This window comes from Harpegnathos saltator, unplaced genomic scaffold (genome assembly GCF_003227715.2).
Source record: "Harpegnathos saltator strain DR-91 unplaced genomic scaffold, Hsal_v8.6 scaffold650, whole genome shotgun sequence".
In the NCBI taxonomy this organism is placed as follows: domain Eukaryota; kingdom Metazoa; phylum Arthropoda; class Insecta; order Hymenoptera; family Formicidae; genus Harpegnathos; species Harpegnathos saltator.
In genome coordinates, this window is record NW_020230483.1 from 242,074 (window position 1) to 259,499 (window position 17,426).

A 17,426-nucleotide genomic window follows, 5' to 3' on the forward strand; every position below is an offset into this window, starting at 1 on the left:
AATTTTTATTTAATCTATAAGGCGAGTGCCTTATATATAGCGTGCTTTCTTTTTCTTTTATTTCTTAGATTGCGGAACAGTGATCAATTATGTATTATTCGCATAGACAATTAAGATATGATTATTATTAACAAATATTTGCTTTTATTTCTTTCAAGATATAGATATGTATATATACATGTACATTTCAATCGCTCGCATTTTCAACTTGATTGTCATCTCCACCGCTTCCTGAAGAGCTTTCAGAATCGGACTCTTCGTCTGAATCTTTAAGTACTTTCCCTTTAAAATTCTTTTTAGGCCTAAGTGTCTCAAAGTCCGATCCTTCTTCATCTGATGAATATATATTCGAGGCTGCTGAAAATTCAAAATTACTTTTCTAAATATTATCGATAAAGAGTATATCGGTTTATGTCTATTTACTATCGATTATCATTATTTTCTCCGTAATTAAATATCAAGCTTGATTGCTTGATCATTAATTTTTAATGTTTATTAATATAGTCCATAATCGAAATCTATCTAATCTATTCATGCGATATAAGTGCAGGATAAGTTTAGTTACTAACCTTTAGCAGCAATCGCAGCGCCTTTTTTATATTTATTCTTTATAGCAGCTAACGAAATTGCACCCTCATCATCAGAGCCGTCGTCATGATAAGGATCACCACTATATGCTCCTGCAGTGCGACCAGTATTCCTGGTACCACCAATACTCTTCTTCGTTTTACTTTGAACTCGCATGGCCATGCGTAGTTTCTCTTCCTCTTTCTATAAAGATACAAATAAAGACATATGCGATCAGTTACAGTTGTAATTGGAATATACACACACACACACACATACACACACAAACTAGTGTGATTGAACAAAGTTGTACAAACAGTTAAAAATATCGAAGCTTTAAGTTCGGGCAGTTCAAATCGTTTGAATTTATTTTCAAGTTCAAGAGATTCGAACGATTTCTGGTTCAATGGCAAACTTTAAATTCTACGGATAGATCGAATTATGCTTCACTTGATGAAAATTCAAAGCACAAATTGTAATCAATATAATTAATATGAGACGGAGTACCTTTATCATCTCGTATCTGTTTTGATCCGGATTCATTCCCACTTGAGAAAGAACTTTGATGCCGGATGTCTTTTGCGATCTATCGGCCAACGACATGGTCATCTTTCTGTGTGTGAACGATTCCGTAGAATGCGGTCTGAAAGTTAGTTTCGTTCTGAACACCGCTTGGCCTTGTAGACCAGTACCCTGGCGAATATAGAGATGATTGTGGTCGCCTTGTAAGGGTTGTTTGTACACATCGAAGATCTCCGAGCCCAAGTGCAACGACATGCTGCCGTCCGACCATTTGACGAATCTTGCGTTACTCTCTTTCACTATTTTACCTTCGTCGTTAAACGTATCCTTCCATCTCAATGTGTTTTCAACTTTAAGTTTCAAACGAGCTCGACCCTCCTCATCCAGAGTTTCTTCCTCGTCAATTTCATCCTCGTAAGTCTCATGATCAAATGGTCTCGTCTCCACGGACAAGAAATTTGGTAACTTTACAAAGTGTATCTCACGTCCGAGGTCGGTAGTGATCTTTGGAATTTCCACGTCGATTCTAGTTTCTGGCGGTGGCTCGGGTTCATCCTCTTTATCCTTATCATCATCCTATACAAGGAATATGTTCTACATTAAAATATGTATGATCTTCTTGCATAAAACTCTTTTACGAATATAAACAGCGTTAAAGAAGTGCGTTATGTAAGATATAAAAATGGACGAAGAAAAATGCAAAGATTATTCACTTCATATTTCATTAACTTACATCCTCAATAAGAGCTCGATGGCTTGGACCTTCTCCACCGCTTTCAGATCTCCCGCGACTATGGCTTCTACTTCTACTTCTACTTCTGCTACGACTTTTGCTCTTACTTCTGCTCTCCCTACGACTACGATCTCTTTCATGTTCTTCATCTTCTTTCTTATCCTTCTCATCGTCTGTACTGATATCACTTGCATCACCGAACAACGCATCTGCGGTTGGAGCAATGCTATTTTCCTTGTCCGCTATCTCATTGTCGGAATCTGAGTTTATCATCATTTTAGGTCGTTTAATAGTTTTCTCAGTATCTAATGCAAAATCATTATTTTTTCGTTTACCTTTTAATCGCTCTTCGTTATCGCTTTCGTCAGATTTTGGACTTCGATTGTTATCTATTCAGAAGGAAAATGTTATTGTTAAATTGTACAAATATAACTTTTAACTTATCTAAAAGTGTAATTCAGTCAGAAGTTAGAGCAAGGTTGTATATATTTTGAATATTAGAACTGATAAAACAGAATAGTACAAACCTGTCTGTTTGAAAGATCTGTTTGATTCATCGTCACTTTTGTTATCCTTAGGGCTTTTTGATTGTGATCTTTTGGTATCTGATTTTTCAGAGCTTGCTCTCTCGGTAGATGCCTCAAATGATTTTGAAGTTTTAGGAGATACAGGAGATTTCGAATGCCTTTCTGCTGGAGAATGTTGACTCGCATAACCAGTTGATTTGTTGCTTCTGTGAGAAGATACACTTCTAGATCTGTGACTTTTTGGAGAATCATAACCAGAGCCATTGGAAGCTGGTGAAGCTGGAGGCTTAGACTTTCTTTGTTGTGACCTAGTTTCTGATTGCATAGATCTCGGACTGACAGGTGATTTTGAGCTTGTAGAATGCACACTGCCACGTGGAGACTGTGAACGTGATCTAGGAGATTTTTGAGAATCCGAGCTAGAGGCTCTGGAGGCTACTGACTTTGGAGTAGCACTTCTGTGAGAACCAGATTTCTCACTTTGAACAGAACCAGCACTAGAATGTCTAGAACCTGATCTTGCTGGTGATGGGCTTTCTGACTTGCGACTACCATCCAATTTATTTGACTCAACCGTTTGGCTACTGGATCTCGAAGATCTACCACTGGCATTGGATACAACGGAACGTGCTCCATTCTCATCCTCAGAGTTCTGCTCACTCCTGATATTGTTTGACTCTTGTACCTGGGCTTGCGATGTTGGACTACCACTACGACTCGATCTCGAGGAAGCGGACGCATTGTCTGATTCCGATCCTAAAAACAGGATTGTATATGGGATTGGAATATTTGTACTACACTTTACATTCAAAGATAAATTAAGTAATATCATTGAAAAATTGTGATTAATGTTAAACTAATATTAAACTTTTTTATATATAATTATAGAGGTTGCAGAATGGAATAAATGTAAAATGATCGATATTACATACCAGAGTCACCGCTGGAATCGCGCAAAATATCTCGTACCGGCGACATATTCACTTATTAACTATCACAGACGCAATATGCAACATCCACGTTGGCCTGCGTTCAATTGAAATAACCTTTTTTTCTTCCAGATATGGTTATGAGTGCTTGCAGAAAAAATAAATACTTGGACCACGTTCAATTCGATGAATGTGTCGATGCAAACGCAAAGTACAATCATATGGGGCTCCAAATAATGGAACGGAAGAAAAACGGAGATGAATGGAACAAGCAAATGGTGAGGGTTAACCAATCAGAGCAATTCCGTTCCATCGTTTCCTGTGAAGCAATGGAATAGAATTGCTCCGATTGGTTAACTTCCACTGTTTGCCTTTTCCGTTTCTCTTCCGTTCCGCTATTTCAAACTAGGGATAGGCATTTAGGACCAGTTCCACAAGTTGCTTTAAACGGAGTTTAAACTCCGTTTAAAGCAACTTGTGGAACTGGGCCTAAGTCCAGATCTACAATAGGTATAATAAGCTTCGAGTCGTAAGAAATTGGCCAACCACAGCCAATTATTCTTCACAGTCAATTAAAAGTAAGTTGGGATTGGTTAATTTCTTAAAGTTTGCTACATCTATCGTACATGCATAGACAATAAGGTTGTCTGGTTTTTATTGATAAGTTTTGAAATGTTACAGAATGGCCCAATAACAGCACTTACCTTCCCAAAATTAATTCTCTTATCACATGGAAGATACATCAAATGAGATTTAACCGAGTTAAAGGCTTCGCACACTAACGCGATTAGCGACAAACAATAAGCGATGTCCAATAAGAATTCTGTTTTAAAGAAGAAATGAAAGTTCTTTCTTCTGAAAACAGAACTCTCATTAGATATCGCCTATAGCATGTCGCTAATCGCGTCCAATGTGCAAGATCTTTTAGAAGGATTTCTAATAATACTGAGAATACTGCCGGCGTCATTCCATCCATGTTTAATATTCAGTAAGAAATAAGGATTGAATAATGCCGGCTACACGCATCTGTTGCGAATTTAAGAACGCATCCAACATGTGAGCAAGGAGAGCATCCGAGTGATATTTCCGAACGCACCTCTAGTAGTGTTTAATCTGGTGCTAATCAATTTAAATGTTTACTTTGTAAATTTAATCGATTAATCGGTAAATTGACTTTTTTAGAAAATAATCGATGTTATTACAATTCTTTTTTATTTACCGATATTTTAACAGATCGATGTATTTTCGAACATCGTCCATCCCTCTATATTTACTAATCACAACGGGTCTATTCCACCGTAACGGGTCTACATACTCGAACGAGTTTTTACTCTACGCCGTTAGATGGCTCCTGATTATACTTATTGAACACCGATATGCTAGAATATGTTTAGACAAATCTTCCATTTCGACTTTTGCCATCCAGCGGAGAATATCCTTCTACGTAATACAACTTAATGTCTGGTATGTAACAATTAGATAGATTGGATGTTTATTTATTTTCAAATATTACAATTTAGGCCAGCTAAGGAACAATTTTTCTATTTTATTATATGATTTCTAAGTTTTTTACGATCAAAAGGTTAGTCGAAAGATCATCGTATTCTCAAATAGTAGCTAGTACTCAACGACGACTTGCAGTCTATAAAATTTTGTTCATATTTTACGATGTTTTTATATGTTACAATATACAAGATGCGTAATTAGAAATGGATTTAAAGTAAAGAAATGAGGTGCAAGGTATCGTATAATTTTACTGTTGCCTTTATTTTCCTCATAGTATTTTTACGAAAATAATGTAATGTAATTTGTCTCGAAACTCGCTCATTCTATAACTCAGGTTAAGTAGACTCAATCAAAATGACTTTCTCCTTCTGTCTTTTCTCCTTTTTCATCTTCGTTCTTTTTCTCACTTTCCGATTGTGTTTCGCTATGTCTTTCTGATTTCGTTTCTTCGCATTCTTCTAATTTTGTGTCTTTTTCTTCTGCGTTTGCGTTCTCATTCGACTCCTGTTTAATTTCCTCTTTCTTTACTTTGAACTTTGGATTCTGCACCTTTCTTCCCTTCCACCGCTCTGTCTGCGTTTGATATTTAACGGTCACGCATGTCGGAACTTTCCTTTTGATCAGCTGCATAAAATATTCGATTTAGTCGCGGCGACCATATCGTACACTCACTGAAACACGCTTACCATACGGGGTAATATTCTTTTGCTCGAGATTCTTTTCAGCGTCTCGTCCCAGACTTGCTTTTCTTTCCACCAAATACGCTGGTAGTCATTCGCGAGTAATTGCTCGATGCGAGGTACTTCTCTGTAAAATTCGCGAAAATATAAGTGCGAGAAATAAGGCGCATGTCGTGCCGGTTGGCATACGCATCTACGCGCGATCGTTGTACCATTTATTATTATCATTTATTATGGTACTGTTAAATCAATAATTTTCACATCGCTCGTTTTTAAAGAACATGCACTAGTGCAGTAAGAGCGAAACATGTATACTTTATTTCACTCCAACTTACTGCACTAGTGTGCACTAGTTCAGAAATTCTTCGAAAACGAACGGATCCAATAATAATAACTTTGACATGTGCGAACCGGTCGCCCGATTTTCATTCTAATCGCCGAATGTACGACGTACTTTTCATACGAGGGCACGAAAACTTTCGCCGTGGAGTAGCCCGAGGACACGATGTTGTCCGGTGCGCGGCGCGGCACCGCGGGCGTCCATGTTTTCAAATTCGCGTCGGTGGCTTTCATGCGGATGACGCTGGTGGCGCTTGCGAGCCGAGTCCCTGCCTGAGTAATGGCGCGATTGCGATTTGAACGAATCGCCGAGGTTCCCACGGTTCGTCGAGCTTCCCGACGGGACACCGTGATCTCAATCCGAATTCTACGACGTGTTTGTACAGGAGGTTATCGCGGACGATGCGGGACAACAAATGCGAATCAACGTGAATGTGCGACGAGCGAGGAAGCGACGACGGCTGCGAGCGACGGTTACTCGACGGAGCGCGCAAATGGCTGATGTGGAGCGAGCGTTACCTCGCGAGGTAAGTGTACGCATGTACATATTTGCCGATGTAACGATGAAAAATACCTGGCCTAGGTTATAGTTAGCATGCAACAGAAATGGAATCAGCAATAATGTAATAACATATGTGCGTGCGTATATATATATATATAGATGATACATGCGGGGTTCAGAATATTGCGGCGGGAGGGGAGGGGAAATGCCGCTTGGCAATCAGGCAATGTTCGTTGAATCCGCCATTTTCTTTACCGTGAATTTACGTTGATTGTTTACCGATTATTAACCAACTCGGGATTGAAATCACATATTTTTTAGAGGGAAAATCGCTCAAAACGGGAGAGGTGAGAGAGGAGGGAGGGGGAAAGAGACAGAGAGAGAGAGGGGGAAGAGAGAGAGAGAGAGAGAGAGAGAGAGAGAAAGAGAGAGAGATAAAATATTTCGCAGTTCAAGCAGCATTATTAGATGCAAAATATAACATTTGCGAGATTTACATTAGGTATTAAAAATACCGGCGTTCAGTTGTAAATTATTCGCACTTTTTAATCGACAGCGTACTTAATTGCGAGTTTATCCTAATGGCCTATTTTTATCCGTTATGCAAAATGCGTGAGGATATGGCTTGAGAAATAATTAAAGATATACATTTCGATCGGAAAATACGCGATCGCGATACGCGAGTGTATCAAAACAATAAGCAAAAAAGAGTTACGTCGTTAAGAGACGTAAACATCAGCGGCCGCGCGCGCACTGCCGGAGGATAAAAACAATCAACAATGAAAACGTTCTGAAACCTCAAAGCAATCGTTGTACGTGTTATACTTTTTCGAGTGTACATTACGGCGCGAGCTCACGAACGATGCGTGTGTGCGTGTAGTGCGTGTATCGGTATAATTTCAATTCACGTCGGCTGACCGGAATATTTCGTCGGCTCTTTTGAAGCGGTTAATCGGACGGGCCCTCGTCGACACCGCGTTCATTAATATTTTCGAGTGTCAAATTCATTCGGGAGCCAGGATGATAGATTCGGAAGTCAGAACGGAGGACGCAGGCAACAATACATTATATATCACCAGGTACGTTTGTAAAATTATTTGTTATTTGTTACACAGATGATTTCCGATCTTGATTGACGTTTGACAAATTTACCGAGAACAAAAGAGATTTTCGAGTCGAAGTTGAGGCCGATATCCGCAGTTTATCATTATTGAATAAGCTATGTATAGTTTGTAATAATTATAATTTCATGAATCTCATTGATTACCCCTATACTTGTTTCATATAATAGAAACTATCGGTTCAAACAGCCGGCTAATAGCTCATGAATATTAAACTGTAATTGTTTGTTCCCATTCTTAATTGATGCTTATGCAAATTTATCAAGAATACCGATGTGTCCAAGAATGGAATTTGGTCTGACATTTGTAGTTCATAATCATTTTATGAAATGTAATTTAATAATCATATTGAGTCACGAATCTTCGATTATTTTTGTCAACATGTGCCAATCCTTATTTTACACAACAATATTAATCTAAATCAAATAACAGCCTATAAATACGAATTTATAATTAATTTTGCTCTTATGTGTCAATCAAAGTTTTTGAATAATTTACAGCTATGAATATCGGCCTTAAGCTATGAACATCGGCATCTAATGCGAACCTCGCAAGTGTTATTTTTTGCGTCTAATGCTTTTTAGGCCGCAAGGCATTCTATTTTGAATTTGCCAACGCCTTCTTCTCACGTATGTTTAGCCTTGTCGTTGTACTGAATCCATATTTAAATCTTTATCGGTACACAGCAACTTATTAGTCGCTCAACCACTCCTTTTTTTATCCCAACAACTGTTTCCTCATCATTTCGTTTTAATCTGTAAATCCTATCAAAATTTCCAACGCGTAAACGCGAAAGAAATTATGGCAGACGGATTATGGATAAAGAAAGTTTATTATTTTATTTACCTTTTAAGTCAATCAATTGCCTGTCAAATGAATTAATTAATACTTGCTTATCTCCCGTACTTTAATTATGGTTAAATGATTTGCATTATTGATACGTTATTGATTGAAATTAGGAGTAAATATTAAATAAAAGTAGAAAGAGGATGAAAATATCGAGATAATCGAGAGAATTAAATAATTTCGAAATATTAAATAATTTTGCAACAAGTCCTTTTTTATGGACTATTCAAAGTGAAGAAAACTAGTACTATTGATGCTACCATTTGCAGTATCAACGTACGATGTTGCGTTTTATATGGAGATTGTAAATTGAATTCTCTAAATTCATCGGGATTTACAAAATCAGTGTTGAAGTGAAATTTTGATTCCGAATTCGTTTCATCGTTCACTCGCCAATTCTTTGCCGACCTACGGTGGTATCGGCGTTACTTCGAGCGCTGATATTATCACGCTAATTATAGAAACGCGTGCCAACCGCATTAGTTGCCGTAATAAGAGCGGGCTTTGCTTCGGCTTCAGGTTGCGTGGAACGTTGGCCGTGAACGTCGATTAATCCCGCGGTTTAATGCCTTCACGCATGAGCGTGCGCGCGGAAACCCGCTCGTCCGCGCGATTTAATGTCCTTTTATTAAAGGGGTTAGTCGAGATGCCGGTTAGTCTCGCTCGAATCGGCATCGCCACGTCTCGCCCGTTCTCGCTGGAAACGGCTTCCGGTATTTGCGAACATAAACAATGATGTAAGCCCTGACTGATGTTTCGTAATGCAGGACTAAATCGAACTTAATCGCGACTACGCGTATTCTCATCGATGCACTGTAATAACCGCGACGGCTCGTCGTCCGCCAATCACGTCGCGACGTCGCAACTTATGTAAATATAGCCGATCCCGCTAATTTGCCAATCTCTGCAAAACACGGCCGAGCGTTGCGTCTCTATCGGTATGATTCTAATTAAAGAACAAACTATTGGCGTGTTCCGCGAAATGTAACGACTGTCAAATCGCGGTCAAACGAAACGGGGGAACTTGCCCCGATATTTTTCCTCCTCTCTCTCTCTCTCTCTCTCTCTCTCTCTTTCTCTCTCTCCCTCTCTTGTCGATCAAGCTCGGGAAGGTCGATCTATTAAATCCCGCGAATTAGCAATGTAAATCTCAGCGGAGCGGCAATTAATGCCGGGCGCATAGATACTCCTCGCTCGCGTAATTCCGCTCGATACTTTGCGCTTACATAATTGTGGCGGTCGTTTCGCCGAGAAAGTCCGCGAGAGAGCTCGCGGGAGACGAAACCGAAAGTGGTCCTGTCGAAAAAATAAAGAGGGACGGGGAGTTTATGCGCGGATAAATGTGCGAGGACCGATACAATCGCGAAGGACAGTCGTGTTCATGCTAATGAAGCTCTCTTTTTCCCCTTGGCCTGTATCGATGCTAATCGCCTCGCTATATGCGAGAAAACCGCGTGTCACACACGCGTGCGTGCCTTTATATCGCGAGCAGTCTCGTATAGCAGGACCACGCCCGTGTGTACGGAATGAAGGTCGATCTCAATTTCAAGTTCGACATTTTTCTTCGTCGTCGCCGCCCGAATTCCTTATGACTGACTGACTCGTCGACGGCGATCGTTGCGGCCGAGGGGAAAAAAGGAAAAAGCTCAACTTGGAGCTTAATGACGTAGAGAGGAGACGGTTTTTGCCGCATCGATCTCGTCGCTGCGCGGGAGAGAGACCACCTACCTCTTTTGCTTTCTAATTATTGCTTTTCCGTCGTTTGAACGCTTCTTGTCGAGCACATAGACTACGCTATTTCTCTGTGTAATCGAATAATTATTTTTTTCTGCCTGACAATGTGATTAGATTAGTTAATGAAGCTCCGAAGAAGAGAGAGAGAGAGAGAGAGAGAGAGAGAGAGAGAGAGAGAGAGAGGTATAATGATTGCTTGATTAGCGGGAGATACTTAACGAGAGATATACAGGAGTGAATCGCGCTTCTCCTCGCTTGCGAGACCTCTCGCGTCATCCTCAGCGATCCTTATCGCGACTGCGATTACCGTGTATCGCTTTTATACGCAAAACAGTCCCATTTCGCGCAATGACTCGACTCGAGGCGCGATTGAATAGCCCAACCGTCGCCGTCGAGACGAGAATTCTCTCGTCTCCTTTTTGCGTGGTACATAGAGAAACGACTATCGCGACCCAAATACTATTTGCAATCGCATTTACGGACAATGCAGCTGGCTTATTTTTTTCGTTTATCGCTACGTCGAGATCGCAGAAAGGATTTCTCGCCGGCATAATTGCGTGCGCGCTCGCTTTTGGTCGCGTTTCTTAATTGACTTTTTTTTTTATCGGATTTAATCTGGTTACACAATGTCGCCCGCCGTCACACGGATCTCGCACGCACCCACAAAATTTGCATAAAGGATATCATGTTCCCCACAGGCCGGAATTGGCACGGCCCGCATAATCCCGCCGACTTTCTGGCGGCCGTGGTCGCGATCGCCTTTGCAATAGCTTTGATATGCAAAAGCGCCTTTTCGATTCGCTCCGCACGCGTGTGTATTTCCCATTTACGAGCTCTCCGCGTCGATCACGCCGTCGTCGTGCCTCGCACCATGAGATACCTTGCGGCTCCTTGCGAGAATCGCCTACCGTCGCCTCGCTTCGCCGTCGCGTTGGCGGAAATTTTCGAGTCTAGTCGGAAAGCGCGCGTTTGTTGTGCATCATTGATGAAAACGACCGGTTAAAATCCTATCGTGTCTTTTCCACGTCGCTCGAGCGACGTTGCATGAAGAGTCACTCTCGTGATGATTTAATCGAGGAATCATTCGGTGATTTAATCGAAAGAGAAATATCGAAGGTAAAGGAAAAAGAAGAACGAGGATACGTTCGCTTAGTAATCTCTCGTCGTAATGAAACGCGCTTCGCCCTGTCCCCGTACGGCGGACACATCACTGAGCTGAGACGCCAGATAATTCGCGGATCATAAATAAGGAGCGCGAGATTAAAAAGTAATTATTTGTCTCGGGTATACGCTTGGTGTTTTACGGCAGCACGAGCGCGAGAGAGGAACGAGCCCGAGAAAAGAAAATCGAAAGTTCGTCGGTGCGCGACACGCGGCGCCAGCTGAATTTCAGAGATTGGAGGACGGGACCCCGTCCCGTCGTAGTCGTCGTCGTCGTCGTCGTCATCATCATCATCGGGACCCGGTTACGTGATTTGGCAAATTGCTCGTATCGTTAATTAATGGGAAAACGGGCGTCACAGGTGCGCAGCTGCGCTCGCGCCGTGCCGCGCCGCGTCGGGCCTGGCAGATGCGCAGGAATCTTTTTATTTACCTCCGTCGTTTATAACAACGCGCCGTGATTATGGCAAAAGTGAATCTGGGTCGGAGAAACCTTCCGCTGCCGCTGTCGCTCTCGTTTTCGTTCTTCGTCGTCTCCTCTTCTCCTCCTCCTCTTTCTGTCTTTTCTGGTTTTTTGTTGGGTACTTTTTCCCTTCTCGTCGGGTTCTCCTTTTTTCCCTTTTTAAATTTTATTTTCGTGTGCCGCGGCTGCGGCTGCGGTGGGCGGCGACACATCTGGTGCGGCCCGATGAGCGGAACAATCTGGTATGCAAATGCGCGCGCAACGCCGACCTCGCGTTTTCTTTTCGCGGCGCGCGCGCGGCGACTAATCGAGAGAGCGACTCAGCGCGACGGTGTTAACGAACACGATACGGCGAACGCGTGCCGCTTTGTAAACGTTTCACGGGGGTAATCTTTGTTGCTTAATATAACGAGCGCCTATATGCCGCTGTGAACTTTTGCGCAGCTAGAAACTGCGAGAATTAATTGCGGGAATGGATCGCGGGTTGAAATTTTACAAGGAGCGACGCGGCGCGTTGATTTTACGGCCAATTACGGCTGCAGCTGCGTTGCGCGCGTTGCATTTGCGTAGCCAGCGCGTTAGCCGGTCGGTGAAAAGATCGTCTCCCGCAGTCATTTCTCCCGCAAAATATTACACTTCCGTCGGGTAGAAAGCGAAAAGTCAAGAGCGCGGACGAATTAACCGCGGATATTCCATAACCCGCGGAAATTCCACGACTCGTCGCTGCAATATACGATTGCGCGCGATTCTGCGCATGCAATCCAGATAAGGCCAGATAAGGGAACGCTTATTACTCTATGTCGTCGCGATAACGATACATGGCGCCGCGGGCTTTGTTGGCGTTTCTCCGGCGATGCGATCGCTCGTTATAAATTAAATTCGATCGCGTGCAGAAGGACGCCCGGTGTGTCTTTCTACGATTGCATCGATGTGTCGAACATTGGCTTCCCCGGAGGAAAAGTTTATCGTCGTGGCCGGTAGCCAAACGTTGCCCCTTGCGACAATACTGCTGTTCCCAATAGCGTTTTTTTTTCGATTCGCGTAACGGCGATTGCTCGTCGCGGAATGTCGCGGCGTTCTATCTTGGAACACCCGTTGCCTGCGGCAACGCGCCGTTTCAGATCTGATCTGCGTTTTGTATTTCGAGCGTTGAAACACGGTGGCGCTGATCGTTTGTCACAATAAAATCGAGAGAAGGAGAGGGACGGGGAGAAAGAGAGAAATAGAGTCCGTGTGAGCGGAGAAATCGCGAAAGATTAATTAAGAGGACCCAACGCCCGGAGTTCTCGCCTCGTATTCGCGATACGACACAATCCTCGCACAGGAGACGGGATTAACGAAGAGCGAAGGATCCCCGATAGTCCGAGGATTCTTCACTCGCTCGTACACGTGGGACGGCGCGAATTGCTAAATCAGTTCGTGAGGACGTTCCGATATCTGTCAAGCGCTTTTTAGACGTCTCTCGAGGATCCTGTCGTCTGTCTGAAATGTATTAACCCTTTGCACTCGGAATGCCACTATAACTGGCATGAACATTTATTCCGGCAATTCGAAATGCCAGCTGGACTGGCATGAAAAAGATTTAAGGACAGAGAGTAATAAAACGATAAAATATGGCGACAATAACAGTATCATACTTTGAAAAAGGTATAAAATTTTAAAAATTTTGTCAATAAGTTTACGTATAAACTTTCTATGTTTCCTTTTCTCAGCTAAAAAGTAATCGCAAATTTTTTGTGACGAATTATATTTATAATTATGGAGTTGGTGGAAGGAAGTGTGGAAAAAATATTTCTCGTATATGTAAAGGGTTAAATATCAAGTGAAAATTGTACACAATCATCGAGTTATGTGGCATAAACTCGTACACAGCAGAGATCCTTCCGGTGCGCAAGTTCAAAAGCGTACTCCTCGTTGTGTCTGTATCTGTATTTTTCTGCCATTTTTATGTGTTTTTCTTTTGTTTTGCAAAGACGACGAAACGCGCTCGGAAACTCTCGGTTTTACGGGCACGAGTCGGGTTGTCCTGATCGTTTCTCTTGATTTCTTCCGGGAGCTTCATACGGAATAAAATCCTCCGCGGAGGAGAGACTGCAAAGACGAAGGTGGGCGATGCTATTTACGGGATCGCGCGTTCCACAGGTAATCGTCGCGCAAGGGGGGAAAATGATTTTCGATCTGAGAATAGCGCGTGCACGCGCGCGCGCGCGTAACGGGTCAAATGCACAACAACACAGCAGTTTCCGTTGGAGAACGTGATTCACGATCCGCGAGAATCAACCGCCGGCCGGTTTCTTGCTCAACCGCTCGATGTTTCAAAACGCGTCTGTGCGCGGGGCATCATCGCGCGGCGCGCGCGGAGATTCGAACGATGAAAGAGAAGAAGAAGAAAATGAGGAGGAGAAGGAGGAGGAAGAGGAGGAGGAGGAGGAGGAGGAAGGAGAGGTGCTCAAGTGAACGTGAGATCGCGGGGAGCGAGCACCTGCGAAGAGACGTTCACCGGCGCGTACGTGCAGCACGCGATCTATCGATATATCGGCATCGCCGATAACATCCCTCGAGTAGCCGAGTAGCAATGAAGATTCTCCGGCCGGTCGCGGCCCCGCAATAAGAAACACTCGTCGCGCAATTTTCCAATGGTTCTGTAAAACATCGTGAAACGTTACAGGACGTGGTTACACTCATCGATCCTGTTACGCACTGTACGTGCTGTCCAAGAGCCGCCGCGCCGGTTGATCCTTGGGAAGGGATGATCGCCTGACGCGTTAGATTAAACGTCCAGCCTTTCCAGCTTTATTTCTCCGCCCGCTCCTCTCTCCTCTCGCTCGCCTGTTGGAATGTCGCGGAATTCTCGCGAAGCCTTCGCATTCGCAAACAAACTCCTCTGTGAATCTCAAGATGAGATAGTCTCAAGATCAAGTTGCGAAGTAGTTCGTCTCGCACGAGAGAACCCTTTTGTTATATTTCTCATATATTTGGATCGGAACGAGTCTCCGAGAGATGCAGTCGACCGTCGTCGATTAATCGTCGAAGTGGTTTACTTCTCCACTTACGTCTTTCAACGTTGAATTGCAACACGGTGCGTTATAGGCCCGACATCCTCTCGTCATCATATCGATCTGAATATTTTGCAAATCATCGCTTATGAAAGCGCTCGATAAAAGCGAAAAAATTCGCGCCGCGACGAGGATAAAGAAAGTCGATCCCTTTTTACCGGTCGGCGCGCGAGCGCGTCTTTCGATCGCGAGACTCCGCGGAAAGAAGCTCATCTCGGCGCGGCTTTACGACGGTTATGTTAATTAGACTGGCCTTTCGACTCCCGCCTGCCTGCTCGCCTGCTTGCTCGCTGCCTTGCCTGTCGATCGAGACTCGGCGCTGTTACTTAATCCGTGTGCCCCGACACGATCGACGATCTACATTCCCGGACGATCTACTTTCAGAAACGCTCCTCACTCTCGTTCTTGACCGAACCTCCAACGATCGCGCGAATAGACGTTAGATCTTCCCCCCGAGTGATCGATCGATCGATCGGCCGATTCGAACAAGTACGTCCTAGCGCTTCGAAGCGAACCTCGCCGTCGGCTCGGAATCTTTCGCGTAGAAAGTCCGACAAGACACGATTGATGCTTTTAACGCTCGATAACTGAATTACGGTAAATAACGAACTCGCGCATGGGCGCTCGCGTGATGCGCGCGACCGCCGAGAGGCTTCCAGTCGAGCGTACTCTCCGCGAAAAGTAGCAGCGGAGAAGTATTAAATCGCGCGTGCGCACAACGACATACGAAATCCGATTCTCTCCCTGGGACTCTTTTAATGTCATAATTCCGTGCGAAACGCGACAGCGTCTCTCGCGGAGAAATGTCAACGGAGAACAAGCGGCACATGAAGAAACGAGAGAGAGAGAGAGAGAGAGAGAGAGAGAGAGAGAGAGAGAGAGAGAGAGAGAGAGAGAGAGAAGAGAGAGGAGAGATCTCCGGGCGGACGAGAGCGCGCGTTATTGTAGAGGCTAGTCTCGCTCGTACGTTAATCCGCGGATTGCCGCGCTACCTTTGGTTGCGTCGGTTGCGTTCTCCTTTCAGAGCTCGTCTGCCATAATCGCGCGCAAACCGCTTAGAACGCTCGCGCGTCCGCGCGATTCGCCGGCAATTAATAAAATCATTTCGCGTGCGCTTCGATCCGCTAATTACGCCGGCGAAACACGCGTAACTCGTGGCCTCCGCGTTTCGCGCGCCGGGGAAAAGTAATGGCGTTTTTCTCCCTTTTCACCATCCCCCCCCTCCCCCGCCACTCCTCCTGCCCTCCGGCTGTCTTTCTCTGATTCTTTCGGAAAACTTCGGAATCGGCGGATCGATTGGGAAAGAGGCAAAGAGGGTGCGCCACGTTACACCTGCGGTAATTGTCGGTAATTAGTAACGCGCTCGAACGTAATCCCGGGTATTTCGCCTTCTAATCGCGCGGGGATAAATCACTTTTATTAATCGCGCGATTGCGAAAGCGAGTCCGGAGAACGCCGCGAACTGCAACTTTGTAATTCAAGCGCGAGCGCGAGCTCGTTGGCCGGCAACGTGTCGTGCGCTCGACGCCGCTTATCCTCGTGGACTTTCCGTCGTCCCGACGAGCGGACTCTTTTCGAATCCGCGGACCTTGAACTCCGCGGATTATGTCATCGGTAGAGCTCATTGCAGCGGGCAGAATCTATCTTGAAACACCCACGCCGCGGAAGAGTCGCGCGCGAGATCGGCAAAAGCTCGGCGGGAGAATATCGGAGGAATCCATTCCTCCGCTCGTTGCGGCGATTACTCGGCCGAACGACCGGCGGATTGCGTAATCTTGATGTATTCGTTTACAACTATTCAGCTGTCAAAAGCGTTCCTTGTGCCGAACCCTCGCGAGACGCACGCGATTTGCTCTTATTTCCCGCGATAACAGTCATTAAGCGGCGAAACGATCCGGTCGGGGAGTGCGCGGGCTAAATCATTACGATATTATTCAGTGACAGGGTGTAATCATCGAAGGCGAAGTCATTAAGGTCCAAATTGCACGTCGGTCCGCTCGTTGTGTTCATAGCTTCTTTATCCGCTCGCGGTCTCGCGCCGCCGCGCTGCTCTGCCCTGCGCGGCGCGCCCCGACAAACGGAGAGGCAGAGACGAGAGCAGCAGAAACTTAAATTCGATCCTCGAAACGTATCCAAATCACATAAACAGCGATTTTTATTGATTTGTGTCGTGCGCATGTAGTTTACGACACTCTGAATATATTTACGGTAATTTATTATATGGCCTCGTCCGATTTTACGGCGAATTTACAAGTTATCTGCACAGTTCGTGTGCGATTCCGTAAATATCCGATGTAAATAACGCAACAAACGTACCCACATCGAGGATCCTTGGACGCACGCATCAGTCCCGATCTGCCTCTTTTTTCGTTCTTTATTATTTTTTTTTTGCGAACCACGGCCGGATGATACGCAACGTGAAATCGCGATGCCGCGAGATTCGCGACGCTCGACTCGGCTTGAAAATCAGGATTCGACTCGCGAAACTACCGCCGCATTTTCCATTCACTTTGCGATCCTCGTTCTCTCGGCTGACTATATATGTTAGCGAGGAGCCTATCGTCGTCTCGCTCTTTCGCCACGTTTTATTATTAGGCATGCGTTATGGGTTCGCGACGATTGCGCAAATACGTCGCGGGACGAGTTTGCACCGATTGAATTTTCATTGCGTCCTCGCGCATATTTCGTACCTCGGCGATCCTCTCGTCGATCGAGACGTAGGACTTTCGATCCGAGAGCC

General features: G+C 44.5%; 2 protein-coding genes across 4 annotated transcripts; both read right to left on the reverse strand.

The window, feature by feature from the left end:
- Positions 1–44: 44 nt before the first annotated feature.
- Atu (Another transcription unit) lies at positions 45–3,517 on the reverse strand. Of its 3 annotated transcripts, XM_019843337.2 has the most exons (7): positions 3,282–3,516; positions 2,350–3,105; positions 2,158–2,211; positions 1,823–2,082; positions 1,075–1,665; positions 570–771; positions 110–357 (listed from the first exon to the last, which is right to left on the reverse strand). In XM_019843337.2, the coding sequence occupies exons 1-7, from the start codon at positions 3,325–3,327 to the stop codon at positions 188–190; spliced, it is 2,079 nt and encodes a 692-aa protein (XP_019698896.1). In that variant the 5' UTR covers positions 3,328–3,516; the 3' UTR covers positions 110–187. The 3 variants fall into 3 exon arrangements, with proteins under 3 accessions (XP_011146547.1, XP_019698895.1, XP_019698896.1); XM_011148245.3 differs by having other exon boundaries at positions 45–354; positions 1,823–2,211; positions 3,282–3,327; XM_019843336.2 differs by having other exon boundaries at positions 53–357; positions 1,823–2,211; positions 3,282–3,517.
- A 1,525-nt stretch (positions 3,518–5,042) lies between these two features.
- On the reverse strand, positions 5,043–17,167 carry LOC105187445 (uncharacterized). The gene is made up of 3 exons (XM_011148246.2): positions 17,003–17,167; positions 5,471–5,591; positions 5,043–5,408 (listed from the first exon to the last, which is right to left on the reverse strand). The coding sequence occupies exons 1-3, from the start codon at positions 17,029–17,031 to the stop codon at positions 5,130–5,132; spliced, it is 429 nt and encodes a 142-aa protein (XP_011146548.1). The 5' UTR covers positions 17,032–17,167; the 3' UTR covers positions 5,043–5,129.
- Between the last annotated feature and the right edge of the window lie 259 nt (positions 17,168–17,426).

Excerpts from the sequence above, each read along its gene's own strand:
- LOC105187445 (XM_011148246.2), bottom strand. The coding sequence starts at position 17,031 with ATGCGTGCGTCCAAGGATCCTCGATGTGG. Across the intron at positions 5,592-17,002 it reads TCCAAGGATCCTCGATGTGG|AGAAGTACCTCGCATCGAGC; the intron begins GTACGTTTGTTG and ends CGAATTTTACAG. Across the intron at positions 5,409-5,470 it reads AAAGAATATTACCCCGTATG|CTGATCAAAAGGAAAGTTCC; the intron begins GTAAGCGTGTTT and ends TATTTTATGCAG.
- Atu (XM_019843336.2), bottom strand. The coding sequence starts at position 3,327 with ATGTCGCCGGTACGAGATATTTTGCGCGATTCCAGCGGTGACTCTG. Across the intron at positions 2,212-2,349 it reads CAGATCTTTCAAACAGACAG|ATAACAATCGAAGTCCAAAA; the intron begins GTTTGTACTATT and ends CCTTCTGAATAG. Across the intron at positions 1,666-1,822 it reads ATCGAGCTCTTATTGAGGAT|GATGATGATAAGGATAAAGA; the intron begins GTAAGTTAATGA and ends TTCCTTGTATAG.